The following is an 18,485-nucleotide window of genomic DNA, read 5'->3' on the forward strand; positions in this document are numbered from 1 at the left end:
AAGTAGCTAGAAAGACGATCTATGCATCACGTCATCACGAAAACGTATTAGATACATCACAAACATGTAAACATTATCTTGTATTATATGCATTCATATAATTAATTAAATAAGAGTTTTATAAATAACTTTATTCACAAGTAATTAAACATGACAACCTTGTTTGTTTCACTATTGAATTTATGGGGAAGTACGTTTTTGACTGCTTTTTTCTATGTAATTAGATGGCAATTTCAATATAGTTTCACGATGAATCATGATATTCATAAATAAGTTTTACAAAGTTACTTTATGCATGACTCGTATAAAATGATGCATACGTTGTCGGTTTCATCTTTCGAATTTCATTCATGTGGATACTTCTTGAATCTCAATAAGATTATTTTCAGATTAAAATATTTTTTTGCGGGAACATGACAAAATCAATAATCATATAATACATAAGGTTTCCGCAGAGAGCGGGAATTTATATTCAATGAAATTTTATGAAACTCAATAGGAAGTCAGACAAGATATATGAATGATTCATTTACGTTGGGGTGAACCAATGCAAAATTTTCGTTGGCGGTTAATCTTTAGTTACCAACTGATTTACAAGTAACATGCAGTTGTAGGTTTGTTGCTACGGACCTTTAGTGACTCCGTGATTAGCGGTTAAGAACCAAGCTGCTATTGAGCAGTGGCAATTTGTTACATATTTCCAGGTAAATATTGTAGACCATTTTCATGCACTTTTCAACATGGGTGTTAGCAATGCTTATTTTGATTCTCATTTTGTTCAACTACCCAAAATAGCTTGATGAATAAATTAACCTTATATGTTGTTCAACATAATAACATAATGAATAAGTTGGAGATCATACACATAATATTGACCTTTTGGGGAACATTCCAAGTGTATTACGAGTGATCATGGACGATTCCAAGATGACAAAAAGAACATCTAATGTTTATTAACTATAAGCAGAAGATGAGACGAAGCTTAATAAATCCTCGTTAAAACTATAATGAAGTTTGAAATTTGAGTAATCTAATGTAGAGGGGCACAAAAAACCCAAACCCGGAACCGGATCCGAAATAAAAACCCGGAATCGGTTTTTTTAATACATGGGTTTTTAATACCCGGCCCTACCCATAGGGTACAGATAGGGTATGCATTTCGGTACTAAAACCCGAACACGAACCGGACCCGTTTTGTACCTGGTAATACCCGAATACCCGAACCAGTTCTATACCCGGAACCGGGGTTTTCCAATACCCGAAACCGGGTACTTCAAATACCCGTGGTATACCCGAAAAATACCCCTAAAAATTGCAAACTTTTAAAAAAATCCAATCTATACCCGGAAAAAATCCCAAAAAAACCCGAAAATAGGGGTTTTTCAATGCCCGAAAATAGAGTATTCAAATACCCGGTTTTTGAATACCCGATTCTATACCCGACCCGAACCCTATGCATAGGTATATTGGTTTTTAGAGACAATACCCGAACCTGAACCCGACCTGTTTATTACAAATACCCGATTTTCCAATACTCGATCATACCCGAACCCGGGTATTTGAAAAACCTGATTTGTGCAACTCTAATCTAATGTTTACCAAGTTGGAGATCAAGTCCCAAATCGATAATCAGACACGATTTAAACAAATAAATCTTGTTTATTTATCAGAAAATATAACTCAAAACTAATTATAACTCTCAAACCCTAACTCGGTTTGACTCTTGATGAACCCTAACTCGGTTACATCATGTTCATTTTCTATAATGTCTAACCATAACTTTGTTTATATAGACTAACCTAACTTGTTAGGCAATCCATTACCAAATATAATAAAACCCTAATTGCAACCCTATAAACTCATTACATATTAATGAATCTCACGTGCCAAATAGTTTCAACCTGGTCACCTACACGTGACGGGCCTATTTAATTGGAAATTACTTCCAATGGGAGATAGTGAAGCTTTACAAAGCAAGAGATTCACTAAATTCTGTAGACAAAACGTTGGAGCTCAGATGATGATGCAATATGGCCTAGCTCGCGGATACGATAATTAGCCTTACTTGTAGTATACAATAATGGCGTAGCTTCACATCGGTACGACACTTTGTAGTTGAAAAAAGACGTAGTTGCGAAGTATGTAATGACCAATACTTTGGAGAATGACGTGAAGAAGTCAACTATTCATCGTTTTGTATATATGTAAGGATCTTGTTTGCAGTTAGATACGTTTAAGTATTTACCGACGCCTAATATTCTACCTGTAATGTAAAAATAGATGTTTATTAGAATTGGAATCTTCAAGCCAATGTTTTCATAACCGGATCGGACACTGAACCGGCCAAGCAACCGGTTGAACTGGTCAGACCGGCCGAACCGAATTGGCTTAAAAAGGGTGACAAAAAAGACTTCAAAAAAATTAATATAAAAACCGGTTCAACCGGTCTGGTTTTCTGATGACTGAGCGAACCGCATAGAACTGGATCGGTCAGTGGACCAAATCCCGGTCATTGCTTCAAGCAACACCTTGGGTACTTGGCTTTATATTTAATTTAATCAAGAAAATGTATATTCTCACCCGACGGGAGTTCCTATTTTTCAAACGTACGGAAATATGAAACGTGACAAAGAAAAATATTAAAATTTATAAGTTACAAAATACATGGACCGGGATAGTTAACCTGTCATCTATTGTTTTTGAGCTTTTTTAAAGAAGGGAAAGGAAAGGAAAACTAAGGATATTTAAAAAATATGTGTTCTTGAGTTTTTTTTAGGATGGAAAGGAAAGGAGTAGAAGGAGTTAGGAAGAATTAAATTAATGTATTTTCCTAATAAGTTATCATCCCAAAAATGGGATGATTAATTGATTACTAAGGATAACTATTTTTTAACATAGTTATCATTTTCTTTCCTCTAATTTCCTTTCAACTCAAGAACACACCTAATTAAAAAAAAATTTCTTCCCTTCCATTCCCTTCCCTTCACTTTCTTATCATTCCCTCTCTTTTTCTTTTCTTTCCTTGATTAAAAAACTCAAAAACAAGACGTAATGTGGGCACTAAAAACAACAAAGCCCCTCTATGGTTTGTTGTCACGAGGGACAACATTAGATAATTTTTTTATATTTTTAAAGAACATAATAAAATAAAAAGTAAATAACATTAATATATTTAAAAACATTAAACACAAACTAAATAAAAAAACTACAAATGTTTTATTTTTCGTCATTATTTACTTGTTCCTTTAAAAATGTTTAACCAAATCTGATCGAAGACTGTGAGTCGTTTCTCTTCTTCGTGTTTTTAATAAATTAGCAAGTTTTCATCTACGTTTAGTGATGAGATCAATTTTGGTACATCGTTTTAGTCGTCTTTGACAAATAATTATGTCCGAGTCCTCCAATATCATATTGTGTAAGATATTGCAAGCATACATTATGTTTCTTAACTTATTCGTTTGGTGGATACGAGCCGACTGTTTAATGATACTCCAACGTTTCTTTAATACCCCGAATGACCTTTCGATTTCCTTTCTGGCCGACTCGTATTTTTTCTTGAAATATTGACGTTTATCGTCAATCGGGCATGTAAAACTAAGCACCAAAGTGGTCCACTCCGGATAAATACCGTCGACTAGATAATATCCATATTCGTAGTCGACATCATTTGATGAAAATGAGGAGTCGGGTGCAACTCCGTCTATGATTTCTTTAAAAAAAGAGACGAATATATGACCTCTATGTCATTGTTTGCACCTTGCATACCAAAAAAACGCATGTCATATCCATTGACCAAATGATGCCATAGCCTTAAGTATAAGTGTTGGAATATCATGATCATCCCGATAATGTTGACCTTACCAAGCAACTGGGTAAGCTTCCCAATTTTTAGTGTGCACAATCAAGGCTACCGATTATCTCGGGAAAATCGTGTCGTTGTTGATGAGCCTCGTATATTTTTTGTATGTCACATTGAGTCGGACTCCTCAAATATTTTTGCCAATAGAGTTCAATAATAATAAAAAAATTAACAATAAAAAATAAAAATATTAACTAACAAAAAAATAATAAATATAACAAAAAAAAACTAAATATAACATAAGATGATAATAATACTCACATTTACAGAACATGTGAAGGGTCTCACGAGCCACTGTTTTCGACATCTATAAATATTCTTACATGGCGTCACTCGCTCGTGGTCCCGTATGCAAGTTGACGAATAGTCGCAGTGCATTTTTGCATAGGAGAAAATCCTAGCTACGTCGCGCGTCTGCTGTTAGTTGGAAATATTCATACTCGTGTTCTAAATCACCAACATATCAATTCGTAAACATAGTTGGCGACTTATTCGAAAGTGGCGCCGAATCTTTCTGAATAAAAAAATCGAGTATGTAGAAAAATAATCTTTTATCAACTAGTCATGAGCACCTTTACGATCTCGTTCAAGCGCAGGTCGTCCTGTTTGTTGTTGTGAGCTTTCACATTGTTCGATTAAAAGCTCGGCAGCCTCTCGAACCGTAGAAGAAATTACTTCATCTTCTAAATCATAATCCATAATAGCTTCGGGGCCCGGGTAATAAAAGTCGTGTGTATACTCGGATGTCTAAAATGAGTCAAAATATGAGCCAGAAGACATATTTTAGAGAGGAAAATTGTAAAAAATAATAGAGGTATCTAGTTGTATATAAATATATATAAGTTCAATTTGATGGTATATAATGAGAATATGAAAAAAAATTTGTTTAAAAATTATTTAACCGATGTGGTCCCACCTCACCCTGAACATCGCCCCTTCTTCACAACCCCCCTCCCCCCTTCCCCACACTCACACACACATCCCTATATCGCCCCCCACCAGTATTTCATCCCCAAAATCGCCCCCAAACCCTCTCACAGTGAAGGGTCTTTGTACAAATAATCATGTTGCTATTATTTTTTGTTAAATATTATAAGAGTTAAGTAGTCAGGGATGGTGTGTAAGCTGTCAATAGACTAATTGATTCAATTCCATTGATCAATAACAATTTAAATATAAATATAGATGAATCAAGCTCGTAGGTTATTAATAAACCATAAATACCATAATACTATATTATCTGATTTCATATTAAGTATAAGAATGTGTGTTGCGGTCATTTTAGTGGCCTCGCGAGTGGCTAGCGTGAGCCACGTTGGAGGCGCACACCACAACGTACACCCATGTGTGGCACCGCGAGCGTGCAAGCAGCCGCAACCATGGTGGGGGAGGGGGTGAAGTGAAATTTGGGAATGGAATGTTTTGGGATGTTTGCATTTGACCGCTGGAAATTAATTATTTGTTTTCTTTCTATATTTACCTATATAAACACATTTACACAACAAAAAATACCAACACATTCTACTCTTTCTCTTCAATACACCCAATTACAAACCAAAAAAAAGCAATGGAATTCTTTTTCTTGATCTGACTCTTCGGATGAAGACGACCTTATTTTTGAAGCCGGGAGAATAACAGTTAACCTGTTGGCGGAACGGTTTCAAGGACGACAAAGACTAACATGACAACCACCTCTTCATCGTGATCGAGTGGTCGCTAATGAAACTTTGGTACGTCACTATTTTAGCCTCAATCGCCTTTATGACGAAGAACATTTTAGGTGTCAGTTTCGAATGAGTAGACAACTATTCATGCGTTTATCAAATGATTTGTCGGATCGATATCCTTTTTTTCAACAAAGACAAGATGCAAGACGTAGGACACATTTCACGACCATCCAAAAATGTACAACTGCTATTCGTCAACTTGCATATGGAATTTCGTCAAACGCAATGGATGAAACCTATAAATGTCTTAAAACGTTTCACGAGACTCACTTCATTTTTTCTGTCAAGGTATACATGTATACATATAGGTTTCGTTTAGTTATATTTTATATATTGTCCGAGGGTTTACTTGACAATGTTTATACATAGGGATCATATCGATTTACTCACAGAGATATTTGCGAAACTAACTTTGTATGATATCCAATGCATATACAAGGTGCACGACAAAAGACATGGTTTCCCCGGAATGCCCGGTAGCATCTAGTGTACGCATGTTGGATGGGACATGTGTCTACCTCGACCAAGTATTATACTTGAGGCAGTGGCCTCCCATGATCTTTGGTTCTGGCATGCGTTTTATTGGTGTTGTCGGGTCAAATAACAGCATAAATGTTATCGAACAGTCACCGATATTCGATGACATTATTGAAGGGGTTGAGCCAACTCAATCGTTTTATGCGGACGGGGTTCAATTCAAGCATGGATACTACCTGGTAGATGGGATTTACAACGAATGGTCAACGCTTTTCAAGCTTATGCATCTCCAGTTGAAGACAAACGGAAGTACTTTAAGAAGAAGCAAGAATTGGCACGTAAAGATAATTAAAGGGCGTTTCGAATTCTAAAGAAAAACTTTCATTTGATTTCGAGGCCACTACGGTTTTGGTCAATGGAGAAAATAATAGATGTCATCTACACTTATATAATTCTACATAACATGGTATTAAGCACCAATGTATGGCTATTTGTCAGAACTACCAAGGTGACGTCTCACAACCCGCATTGACAATCACCGATGATGAAAAACTCCAAATCGTCTTATATCTCAAGAACCACGAGGTCCACGAAAACCTTTGTCATGAGTTGGTCGAGTATTTGTGGGCCAGACGTCTCGATGATCTTGTACTAGACTAGTATTATTATTTCTTAATATTTTTATTTTAATGTAATATTAGTTATTTGTTTCCAAATTTAGAAAGAAAAGGTTAAATAAATAAATCAGATAATTCGTTGAAGCCACCGCTCGCCTACCACAACAGGCTCATGCGGCATTAGTAGTGGTTTCAACAAATATCCAGTCAGCATTCAGTCGACACTGCATGACACAATATTATTGGATGAATTCGAAGCCAAGCTTTCAGCAATGGCGACACAATGTCTAAACACTTTGTACAATACAAAAGAATCGAATAAATATGTGTGATACCAAAATTGATAATTAATATATAAAATAAATGGTAGGCGGTCACATTATATGGGTTTTGTCCAATAGCCAGTTTTCATGTTCATATTATTCCAAGTTATTCTAACAAAATCACATAGTGGTTCATCAAGTCGGCTATCCCGAAGAAATTACAATACACCAATAAATATTGTTTAAATTTATTTGACCTAAGGTGCCAAATGATGTTATAAATTATGTAACCCTAGACTCAAGGTTTTCCTCCATTTTTATGCCATCAACAAGGCTAGTTTTCATACTAGCTATTAGTCCTTGCATCTGCTCCCTTGAATGAAGTGGTGAAGGGTAAACAAAAAGACAATCCAATTGTCCATCTACCACCGTGTCGAAAATGGCTATGGACGGGCCTACTCCATGAACCGAGGCACACCCAACATAGTCGTCTAGGGAAAGATCTTGTCTTATTTCCCTAGACGTCTCGATGACAGGATCTTCGAACACAGTCACCAATGCGGTTCGCAAGGAAGACTTTGGTGTCAAACTCGGGTTGTCTACAGCTTTCGACATGAGGAAGTTCAAGTCTGCAGTATCAGTGAAGTGCTTGCTGTTGTTCTTAGAGCTTGCAAATGAGGTATAACTTCTTGTTGCCAAGTCCCATAGGTTTTCTCCTCGTTTCACTTCTTGAATTGTGTTGATGGCAGAATGGTAAAATCCTGGAAATCACAAGGACAATGTAGACATATATAATGTAATATAGTCAATGCATACTAAACTAGACCGCAATATTGGCTGCTTACTTATAGGTTGTATATATAGTTGATTTTTCAACGTTATGCTTAAAACAAAAGGATCAATAGTAGAATGTACATATTCGTATTTGGCTTTATAGTTAAGTACCCTTATTAAAAATTGAAATCATGACAAAAGCATGTTGGGTTGTTTAGGATTCAGCTACGTATTTATAGACGTGTTTCGATAGTTCTTGTACATCTAGGCAGATCACTACTCTAGCAAAATTGTTGGGTTAAACTTGGCGGGTCAAACCGGGTTGGATACGGGTCAGCAGGAAACTCAAGTTTAAAGGGTTAAGTTTTTAGGAAGTTATTTATTTAATTACATGTTCTGATATGTTTAGTTGTAACTCAAAGTAGTGGGTCCAGTGGCGAAGCTTGGACTAAGACACCGGAGGGCCGGACTCAAAATGTATACAAAATTTCAAAAACGGAGGGGGCCGGGCTCAAAATTTCAGCTTAAAACGGCTAAATTTACACTACGTATAAAAAATTTCGGGCGAAAACGGGTAAATTTACACTATTACGCAAAAAAATCGGGGGGGGGGGACCCCCGGCCCTCACTAAGATTCGTCCCTGAGTGGGTCATGTTTTCAGTTTTTTAGTCATGGGCTACTGCAACACGTTTATGCTACGTGTGTGTGAATGGGCCTAATTTATTTCAGCAGCTAGGGTTAGGAATAGATGAAAGCGTCTTCTTTGTTTTGTTCAGTATGTATTTCCATTAATAAAGAAAGAGTCGATCATCAGTTTTGATCATCAGCTGTGTGTTATCTGCTGCAATAAAGGGCCTGAACCATCAAAAATCACTTGGGTAGTAAGCGAACTACATAGAGTTTGATGAAAAACCATAAACGACTAGTCAAGTTTGATGAAAAACTCTAATAGAGTTTTGTTGTCACCCAAACCAACTTGCCGAGTTCGCTTGTCACACTAGCAAACAAGGTAATGAATCTTCTAAAAATACAAGAACTTTTAACGCCTAATTCTTAATCACCTACTAATATAAAAAAAGCTATGGTTTCTACCTGGAAAAAACTTAGGGGGGAAACCAATTATTATTTCTTGGACAAACCTAACAAGATGTAGATAGCCCACTTTGTAAGCTTAAAAACCATCTTGAACAAGAACTTATCTCTAAATCTGTTTGTTATATATTTGAGTACTTCTGTCTTGCTTTATATTACAACTTTGTTTGTATAAAATACTGGAAAACTTACCAAATAATGTTGAAAACTTACCCGAATGATGTTGAGATAGAGCTGGCTGCAGATAAGAGCGGCAATCGTTTAAAAACACTACTCCATACTTTTTTCGGTAGTTGTTAGGGCGGCGCTTAGAGGAATAAACTGTGATTAGAGTCGCAGCCGCTAGTACTCCACATAACTTGATCCCTCTGGACTTGCAACCCTAAGCAAAATTAAGGAAAATTATAAGTTCAGTTGCTTGCTTTGTGATGATTAAGATTTGTTTAGGATAATCCAAAATCTATGCACATAAACTTTATTGATGGTTTAGAGTTTCGAATTCTGCTAAGGCAATCCAAAAGTTAGCTGTGACATTCGTCAATTTCGGGTCTCGGTTATATTCATTTGGTAATCATGTCGATTTCTTTGTGTTTTATTTTAATAAGTTATACTTCGTAATGGTGGTTAAACTTGTAAATCCGAACTGTCAAATTATCAAACCATTGTTAATATAACTCTAGCGTGTGCGAGGTTGTCAAATACAGTTATTTATAATTTATAAGCTAGGTTAAGTAAACGTTAGGGACTAAAGTGGATTTCTTTAAAGTTATACAAGTTTTAAACCAATTATAACTAAATACCAAACTTGAGGGGCCAAAAACGTAACATTTATAACCTACCTATAAAAGAAATAAACCCTAATCCTAATATCATTACACCCAGCCGCCTCCTTCTTCTTCCCTTTCATTTTCCGGCGACCCCAGCCGTTTTCCGGCGACGTCCGACCACCCACCTTCGGCCACCACCTCTCACCGCACCACCACTAACCTTTCTTTCCCCTCTGGTATGCAAACCATCACCCGCAGCCACCACCACCACTCTGTTCCCCGTTTTTCCGGCGGCCGAAACCGTGGCCTCACCGGAAAACCAGCCCCGCCACCTCTCTCTCGCCGTCTCTATCTTTCTCCCTCTGTCTCTCTCGCTGTCTCTATCTATCTCTCTCTGTTTCTCTCTCCGTCTCTATCTATCTCTCTCGCTGTCTCTCTCTCTCTCGCCGTCTCTCTCTCTGCCTCGTCTCTCTCTTTCTCTCTCGTTGTAACTCTCTCTCTGCTCTCTCCCTCTCTACGGCTCTCTCTCTCTCTCTTTCCTTTCCTCCTTCCCTCGGTTGCGGTTTCCATCTCCGACTACCTCGGGAACATATATTAGGTACAAGTTAATTTGGGTTTTGTTATTGTTAATTTTAGTATGTCAATTAGTTTGAAATCATTAATTATCGGTTAAATACTTTGAAACGGGTTGGATGAATATTGGTGTTATTTTGAATTGGGGATAAGATGAACATCGGGTTTGGTTAGCTAAGACGGAATACACCCGAGTTACTAACCACTTAAAAATCGATCTTGGATTTATGTTTAAAAATAAATATATATAAATGTTATAATATTATTTTAGGTTTAATTCATATTGTTACTATTATTATTACTATTACTATTAATATTATTAGTATTAGAATTATTATTAATGTTATTGTTATTATAAATATTAAAGTTGTTAATATTATTCTTAAAGATCATATTATTGTTATTTATTAAAATTATATTTGATAATTTATTATTATCAATTATATTATTACATTTATCTTGTGAACTCGTTTAGAACCCGAACCGACACCGAGGATGGTATTATTATTTACTATCAATATTATTTGTTATAATTATTATTATTATTTTATCAACAACGCTTTAATTAATACGTGGGGTTTTTATTCTTTAACTATTATTATTAGTTCATACTATATTAGTATTATTAATAATAATTATTGAAATTATTATTATCATCGTTATCTTATACATCTATATATATATATAAATACAATAACCAAAGCTTACCCAACTATGACTCAAATCCTTCGACCCCTGCTATGTCAATTCACCAAACCATATCGCCACACCGTTCACATCCAACCATAGAGTTTGATATCAAAATAGAAATCCAAACACTCATTACTAAATACATGTATACACCGAATCTAAACCCAAACTAGTCAAGGTCGACTTACCCAACCCATCAACTTACCCGAACTCAAAAAGCAAGCATCATCCTAATAGCCCAACCACTACTCACACAAATCATCCAACCTTAACCCACTCAAAAGACCTAAACTCAACAAACCCCATCGACTCCACTCAAGAAAACTCAACTATCCAAACGGACCTAAACACTCACACTTACCACAATATATATATATATATATATATATATATATATATATATATATATATATATATATATACAGCTAGTGTATTTATAACAACCTCATGTGTTCAAATAATCACTTTTAAATTATAAACTCTAAAATATATATATATGGTACTGTCATGACAATAACAAATTTATTATGAGGATTTGTTTTAGAGGAGATTATTAAACGATCATATACGTGTTTTCAAGATTATAAATATTGTCACCTAAGGCGATAAATCTCTTAATAACTTTATAAATATGAGGTTTCATTTTGAATGTCAAATTCGAGATTTATTCAATAACAAATTACAACTTTTCACCATCTTGCATGAACTCAATGACCATGCCTTTGCAAATCTTTTTGGGACGCATTTATAAATGCGTTATACTTCATTCACGAACTATTACCTCTTATTATCTCAAACATCATTTCTTCATAAATTATTTTCTTCACAACAGCTTTAAGTATACAAATTCCTTTAACAACTCGGCTTACAAGATTTACATTTGATAATGATTTACACCTTTCTCTAATTACACATTACCGCGATGTTTGTTATTATATACATTTTCTGGGAAGCAATAAAAACGACTTTACTTGAGACTTCGTTTTCGATGTTATTCTTATATTTTCAAAGAGCATATAAAACGCGATTTACAAATTTAATCATTAATTGAGTCACACGATTATTGCGATTTTTTTTTCATTTATGAGATGTTTCGATGGTAACTTTATGCACACGAGATTTCATTTTGGTGTTTTGATTTTGACCGAATTCAAGTTATTCTATGACAATTTGTGTAATACTTTTGAAATCTCAAGCTCGTTAAAATTTTGTTTATTTTTCAAACGATATTTCATAAATTTTGTTATTCATATTTGAGCATTTGTGCTTTTCAAGCAAGACAAGATTCTATGCATTATTTTACATCATTTCATCTAATCCATTCACGACCTATGTGTGGCTGTCTACAAGTTTTGGCGCTATTAGAAACCGTTATTATAATGACAATTATATAAATGGTTTCGCAATAGTGGCCGTATTCACGTTTTATCGATTGCTGTGATTGTTAATCAACTACTATTTTATTTATACTGATACACGTATGCGTCACCCCAAAGAAACTCACCTCATTTCTCATGTTGTTACATTTCATGTAATCATATCCTAATTACTTATAACCTCGAGTTTGTTCACGTATGATGCTCATTGCACGACATTATTGAAATTGTAACGTAGTTTACCCTTACCTCATGCAATCACCTTTCGGGTTTCTCATTTTCACTTTTTGGACCCTCGTTTCACTTATTGGATTTTTCTTATTTTTCACTCATCGAATTTTATACAAAATTTTAGTGTCCCGATGTACAACCATGGAGCTTAAGGATTTGTTTATTCTTTTCACATTGAGGACATTTAACTTCAATTCTTGTTTCGTATTTGCCTACTCTGGTTGTTATTTATTCAATCGTCTTTACTTATTTAAACCAAAATAGTTATTTTCACCTTGATTATACTATAAAAATTTAATTTTTTCAATTATGTACCCCATTTTCCTACTTATTAAAAAGTCAATCCCGAAATTCTCAACCGCTAGTACTGTTTTGTCAATATTGGGAACATTTAACAAATTTATTTACACATTTAATAGTTAAAAATTTCAAAATAAATATGTCTTTTAAACCACGCAATGGAACGAACCATGTGGACCATACGACGATCTAAATAATTATGGGTGCACACTTAATTATCGAAATCCCCGTATGGAAGTCATGGTAAGTACGGTTGTGTGCGATAACTCAGACCCGAGGATGATGGCATAAAAACGATAAAAATGCGAAATCATGATTAAGGGCCTGGTGGATACGCAGCTGGTACATCCTATATATAAGTGCCTTTATTATGTTTCTCATTTGTAGCGTTTTTTCAAATCATGCAAGGATTTGACGTTATTCTTTTGCTTAAAGCTTTCCTTGCAAATTATCTTACTACAGACAATATTAATTAATAGTTACTTTTTCTTTGATTTTATTTTAATTTCGGGACGAAATTTCCAAAAAGTTGGGGATACTGTGACATTCGTCAATTTCGGGTCTCGGTTATATTCATTTGGTAATCATTTTGAAACATGTCGATTTCTTTGCGTTTTATATTAATAAGTTATACTTCGTAATGGTGGTTAAACTTGTAAATCCGAACTGTCAAATTATCAAACCATTGTTAATATAACTCTAGCGTGTGCGAGGTTTGTCAAATACAGTTATTTATAATTTATAAGCTAGGTTAAGTAAACGTTAGGGACTAAAGTGGATTTCTTTAAAGTTATACAAGTTTTAAACCAATTATAACTAAATACCAAACTTGAGGGGCCAAAAACGTAACATTTATAACCTACCTATAAAAGAAACAAACCCTAATCCTAATATCATTACACCCAGCCGCCTCCTTCTTCTTCCCTTTCATTTTCCGGCGACCCCAGCCGTTTTCCGGCGACGTCCGACCACCCACCCTCGGCCACCACCTCTCACCGCACCACCACTAACCTTTTTTTCCCCTCTGGTACGCAAACCATCACCCGCAGCCACCACCACCACTCTGTTCCCCGTTTTTCCGGCGACCTTCGGCCACCGTGGCCTCACCGGAAAACCAGCCCCGCCAACTCTCTCTCGCCGTCTCTATCTTTTTCCCTCTGTCTCTCTCGATGTCTCTATCTATCTCTCTCTGTTTCGCTCTCCGTCTCTATCTATCTCTCTCGCTGTCTCTCTCTGCCTCGTCTCTCTCTTTCTCTCTCGTTGTAACTCTCTCTCTGCTCTCTCCCTCTCTACGGCTCTCTCTCTCTCTCTCTCTTCTTCCTTTCCTCCCTCCCTCGGTTGCGGTTTCCATCTCCGACTACCTCGGGAACATATATTAGGTACAAGTTAATTTGGGTTTTGTTATTATTAATTTTAGTATATCAATCAGTTTGAAATCGTTAATTATCGGTTCAATACTTTGAAACGGGTTGGATGAATATTGGTGTTATTTTGAATTGGGGATAAGATGAACATCGGGTTTGGTTAGCTAAGACGGAATACACCCGAGTTACTAACAACTTAAAAATCGATCTTGGATTTATGTTTAAAAATAAATATATATATAGATGTTATAATATTATTTTAGGTTTAATTCATATTGTTACTATTATTATTACTATTACTATTAATATTATTAGTATTAGAATTATTATTAATGTTATTGTTATTATAAATATTAAAGTTGTTTATATTATTCTTAAAGATCATATTATTGTTATTTATTAAAATTATATTTGATAATTTCTTATTATCAATAATATTATTACATTTATCTTGTGAACTCGTTTAGAACTCGAACCGACACCGAGGATGATATTATTATTTACTATCAATATTATTTGTTATTATTATTATTATTATTTTATCAATAACGCTTTAATTAATACGTAGGGTTTTTATTCTTTAACTATTATTATTAGTATCATACTATATTAGTATTATTAATAATAATAATTGAAATTATTATTATCATCGTTATCTTATACATCTATCTATCTATATATATATATATAGCATATTTTTTAGATTTATTATTATCATTACTATCATTATCATTAATAATATTATTATAAGCTATATTATAAATTCATGTTATGAAAACCGAACTCTTGATTTAAAACCCGTCTAGTTTTTATTTAATATTGGTTTAGTTATTTAAAAGCCTAAATAAAATAATATTATTTTATTTAAATTACCAATTAAGTATAAGTCCCTAACCATTAACAAATTAACCTATAATCCGATTTACAACCGAACCTTCTCGTCCAATGTTTTCAATATAGTTTCATTATGGTTTCAAGTTCATTAATATATATTACATTATTTATTTTAGCCAAGGTCTTTATCGTTTCAAGTCGGATCTGTTCGTTTACCGTTCGAGCTTCATTTATTTGTCTATTTATTTCTCGGTTCATCAATCGAGGTGAGTACATTTCATCCCTCGTTTTCACTTTTATCTTTTGGGGGTAACATGCATACTTATTCAAAACAAGAATGATTTATTATACACGTTTCTCAAACCACAAACTTTAGGGTATATGATACTTGGAATACTTGCTCTTTTGTGTGTTATATGCCTCATATGCTTTACGTGCGCGAGTGTTTATTTTTATGTCGTTGTTGAGCCTCATTAAGTATGATCATACGCTCCCCTAACTACTTAGCCTTGTGCTAGTAGAATAGGGCCTCATTATCCGAGTATGTCGGTTGTTACCGGATAGAAAGGATTCTCATTTACATATGTTTTATATGCCACGATTGATGCTTTTATTTATAGTCTCATATACGTATGTGTAGAGGTGTTCAAAAAAACCGGTTATAGAACCGGTTTGGTCGGTTTAACCGAAAACCGGTTAATAGAAAAACCGGTTATTAAAAAACCGGTTAGACCGGTTATTGAACCGCCGGTTAGTACTTCGGTTACTCATTCGTGGACAAAAACCGGTTATTGAACCGGTTAGTAAAAAAAACCGGTTAAATTTAAAAACCGGTTATTAAAAAACCGGTTAACCTAAAAACCGGTTAACCGGTTAACGGTCAAAAACCGGTTAACCTAAAAACCGGTTAACCGTTACGGAGGTCCTTCAAATTTTTAAATCTTGCACAACTAGTTTATCCGGGGTTTACTATCCAACAAGCCCCATTGCTTTACCAAAAATTGCTGTCATGTGCACAAAGTTGAGTGAACTTGATTGTAGGGGTGCACCTTATTTTGATATGGGTGTAAAAATGAAAGAAAAATTTAGAAAATATTTTCAACAACTACCCGCTGTTTTGACATGTGCTGCTGCGTTAAACCCTTGCATCAATGTTGGTGGTGTTGAAGCTTTAATAGAAAAAATTTGTGATGAGCTTGGGTTAAACGACGATCAAAACCCCTATTATAGCCAAACTTTAAAGAATGCTTTCAACACCACCTTGTCAAACATGTATGATGTCTACCTTACAAAATACGGGTCGTCTTCCCAAATTCATGACTCGTTAAGAGCTGTTGCCCAATCCCAATCCCAAACCGACCTTGAAATGGGGATGTACTACATGATTTGGGAAGACGCCGGTAAACGTCAAAGGGTAAACACCCCAAGCAGTGAACTTGGAAGGTATGGTGGTACCAACTTTGTGAAACACATGACTCCGGATGAATTTAGAAGTCTGGATTTGCTGGCTTGGTGGAGAGGTAAGGAGGATGAGTTTCCGATCCTCGCCGCCATGGCCAAAGATTTACTAACGGTCCAAGCTTCCACGGTAGCTTCGGAGTCTGCTTTTTCTGTTTCTGGCAGGGTTATATCGATTAGGAGGACTCGACTCACTGCACCAGCTATAGAGATGTCGATTTGCTACAAGGATTACTTGGACTCTTTAGATAGGGCACAACATCAACGCTCACTCGAGGGGGAAATGGAGTATGAAGCGGGCTTGTATGAAGACGAGGTCAATGAAGGACACACTCAACCAATGACCGATGAAGAAGCCGCGTACGATGATTACCTAAGAAATAGCTCGGGATCGGGTAGCGAAGAAAATTAGTTAAAGAAACAGCAAACATGGAGGCAAATCATGAGTAAGAAACAGCAAGTTGTTCATGTAATCGTGTCTAAGCATTCTTTTTCCTAATATGTGCTCTTATTTACTTGTTGATTTGGATTTTTCTAATTTAGTTAAAGAAACAGCAAACATGGAGGCAAATCATGAACAAACTGCGATTGGGAACAACAGGAGCATCTGCTAGTTCACGATTTAATGTTTGTATTTATGAGTTAAATCATGAACAACAGTTCTTGGCAGAGATTTCTTCAGTGTTAATGATTTAATGTTTGTATTTTTGAGTTACGAATATGCGATAACGATTTAATGTTTGTATTTTTAATGTAAAAACTATAAATGAAAGTTATGTGTTTTTAATCTTTGGTTTGTTGAAAACACATTCACCAACACACACTCATACTCATCTTCCAAGCAAAGAACCCTAACAACGAAAGCAAAGAATGGCTTCGGTCAGTCCGTTTTGCCTTGTAGTTACCGGTTTGCCTTGTAGTTACCGGTTTGTTTATACTGTGAAAAAATAATGGTCTTCATTAAGTACAAAATATAAAAAACAAATATTCGTATTTGAAACCGCGAAATTTAAAAAAAAAAAAAAAAACCGGTTAATAAAAAAAACCGGTTAATAAAAAACCCGGTTTATTAACCGGTTTCTAAACCGGTCCTAACCGGTTAGACCGGTTAGGGTTTTGACAGAAAAAAACCGGTTATTAACCGGTCCGGTTATTAACTGAACCGGTTTTTTTCCGGGCCAAAAAAACCGGTCCGGTTAATAACCGAACCGGTTTTTTTTAAAAAACCGGTTTGTGCACCTCTACGTATGTGGATTTCGCTCATATTATATATACTCAAACTATGAAATTGCTCACCAACATACGTGTTGACAAAATATTATTTTATGCATTGTTACAGGTTTGACTTTTATCGACTTGAGGACTTGACGAAAAACGTTACCAAGACTATTAGGATATTAGTAAAACGAACAATATATTTGTTTACTTGTGTTCAATTTGTTGTATGACCAAGATGTGTTGTTTATTGATTTGTGAAGTAAATGAGTTGATTAAATATTTTCACTTTAATAGTGTCTTGTGTATTTGTCCAATCACGTTGCATCCCGGCATGTTCCGCCTTTGGTCGGGGTGTGACATTAGCGGACTCTTACTTAAACACACATAACTTAGGTCTCGGCAAGCTATTATATGTGGCAAACCACAATTAATAGTCCGTTTTGCCCATCAAGATTTTTCCCCAATTTGAGAAACTTATAATTCTCATTTTTAGTGTAGCGTGCGTAAATCACTAGTTAACTCGATTTATACATTTCTTTAATTATGTGCTCAATTCAAGTTATTTAAGTTGTAACTGTGAATATTTAATAATACATGTGTAACATTTAGTAACAACAAATGATTAAGAAGGTTTACTTACAGCCAACAGCATCTGAGTTTCTTGTATGTTCATCTTCAACCTCACAACTTCAGAATGCAAAGGCCCTTTGACATCTTTAAACTTCAAATTCTTTAGCCTAAATGTGTTCACCGAATAAGTAACCATATCCTTCCCATGTTCCCACATAGTCTTCTTGGCCTTCCCAACTGGAATAAGATCTTCCAACCCCATATTACCCTCCTCTTTATACCCTCCCCCTTCTC

The 18,485-nt window shown here is 35.2% G+C and overlaps 1 protein-coding gene across 1 annotated transcript; it reads right to left on the minus strand.

Annotated features, from left to right (window-relative positions):
- Positions 1-7,050: 7,050 nt before the first annotated feature.
- LOC143604068 (uncharacterized) lies at positions 7,051-18,485 on the minus strand. The gene is made up of 3 exons (XM_077080658.1): positions 18,262-18,485; positions 9,024-9,192; positions 7,051-7,704 (listed from the first exon to the last, which is right to left on the minus strand). Exons 1-3 carry the CDS (start codon positions 18,451-18,453, stop codon positions 7,226-7,228), a joined length of 840 nt encoding a protein of 279 aa, XP_076936773.1. The 5' UTR covers positions 18,454-18,485; the 3' UTR covers positions 7,051-7,225.

This window comes from Bidens hawaiensis, unplaced genomic scaffold (genome assembly GCF_021521415.1).
Source record: "Bidens hawaiensis isolate Kalapana, Puna unplaced genomic scaffold, B.hawaiensis_p1.1 tig00063819_1, whole genome shotgun sequence".
In the NCBI taxonomy this organism is placed as follows: Eukaryota; Viridiplantae; Streptophyta; class Magnoliopsida; order Asterales; family Asteraceae; genus Bidens; species Bidens hawaiensis.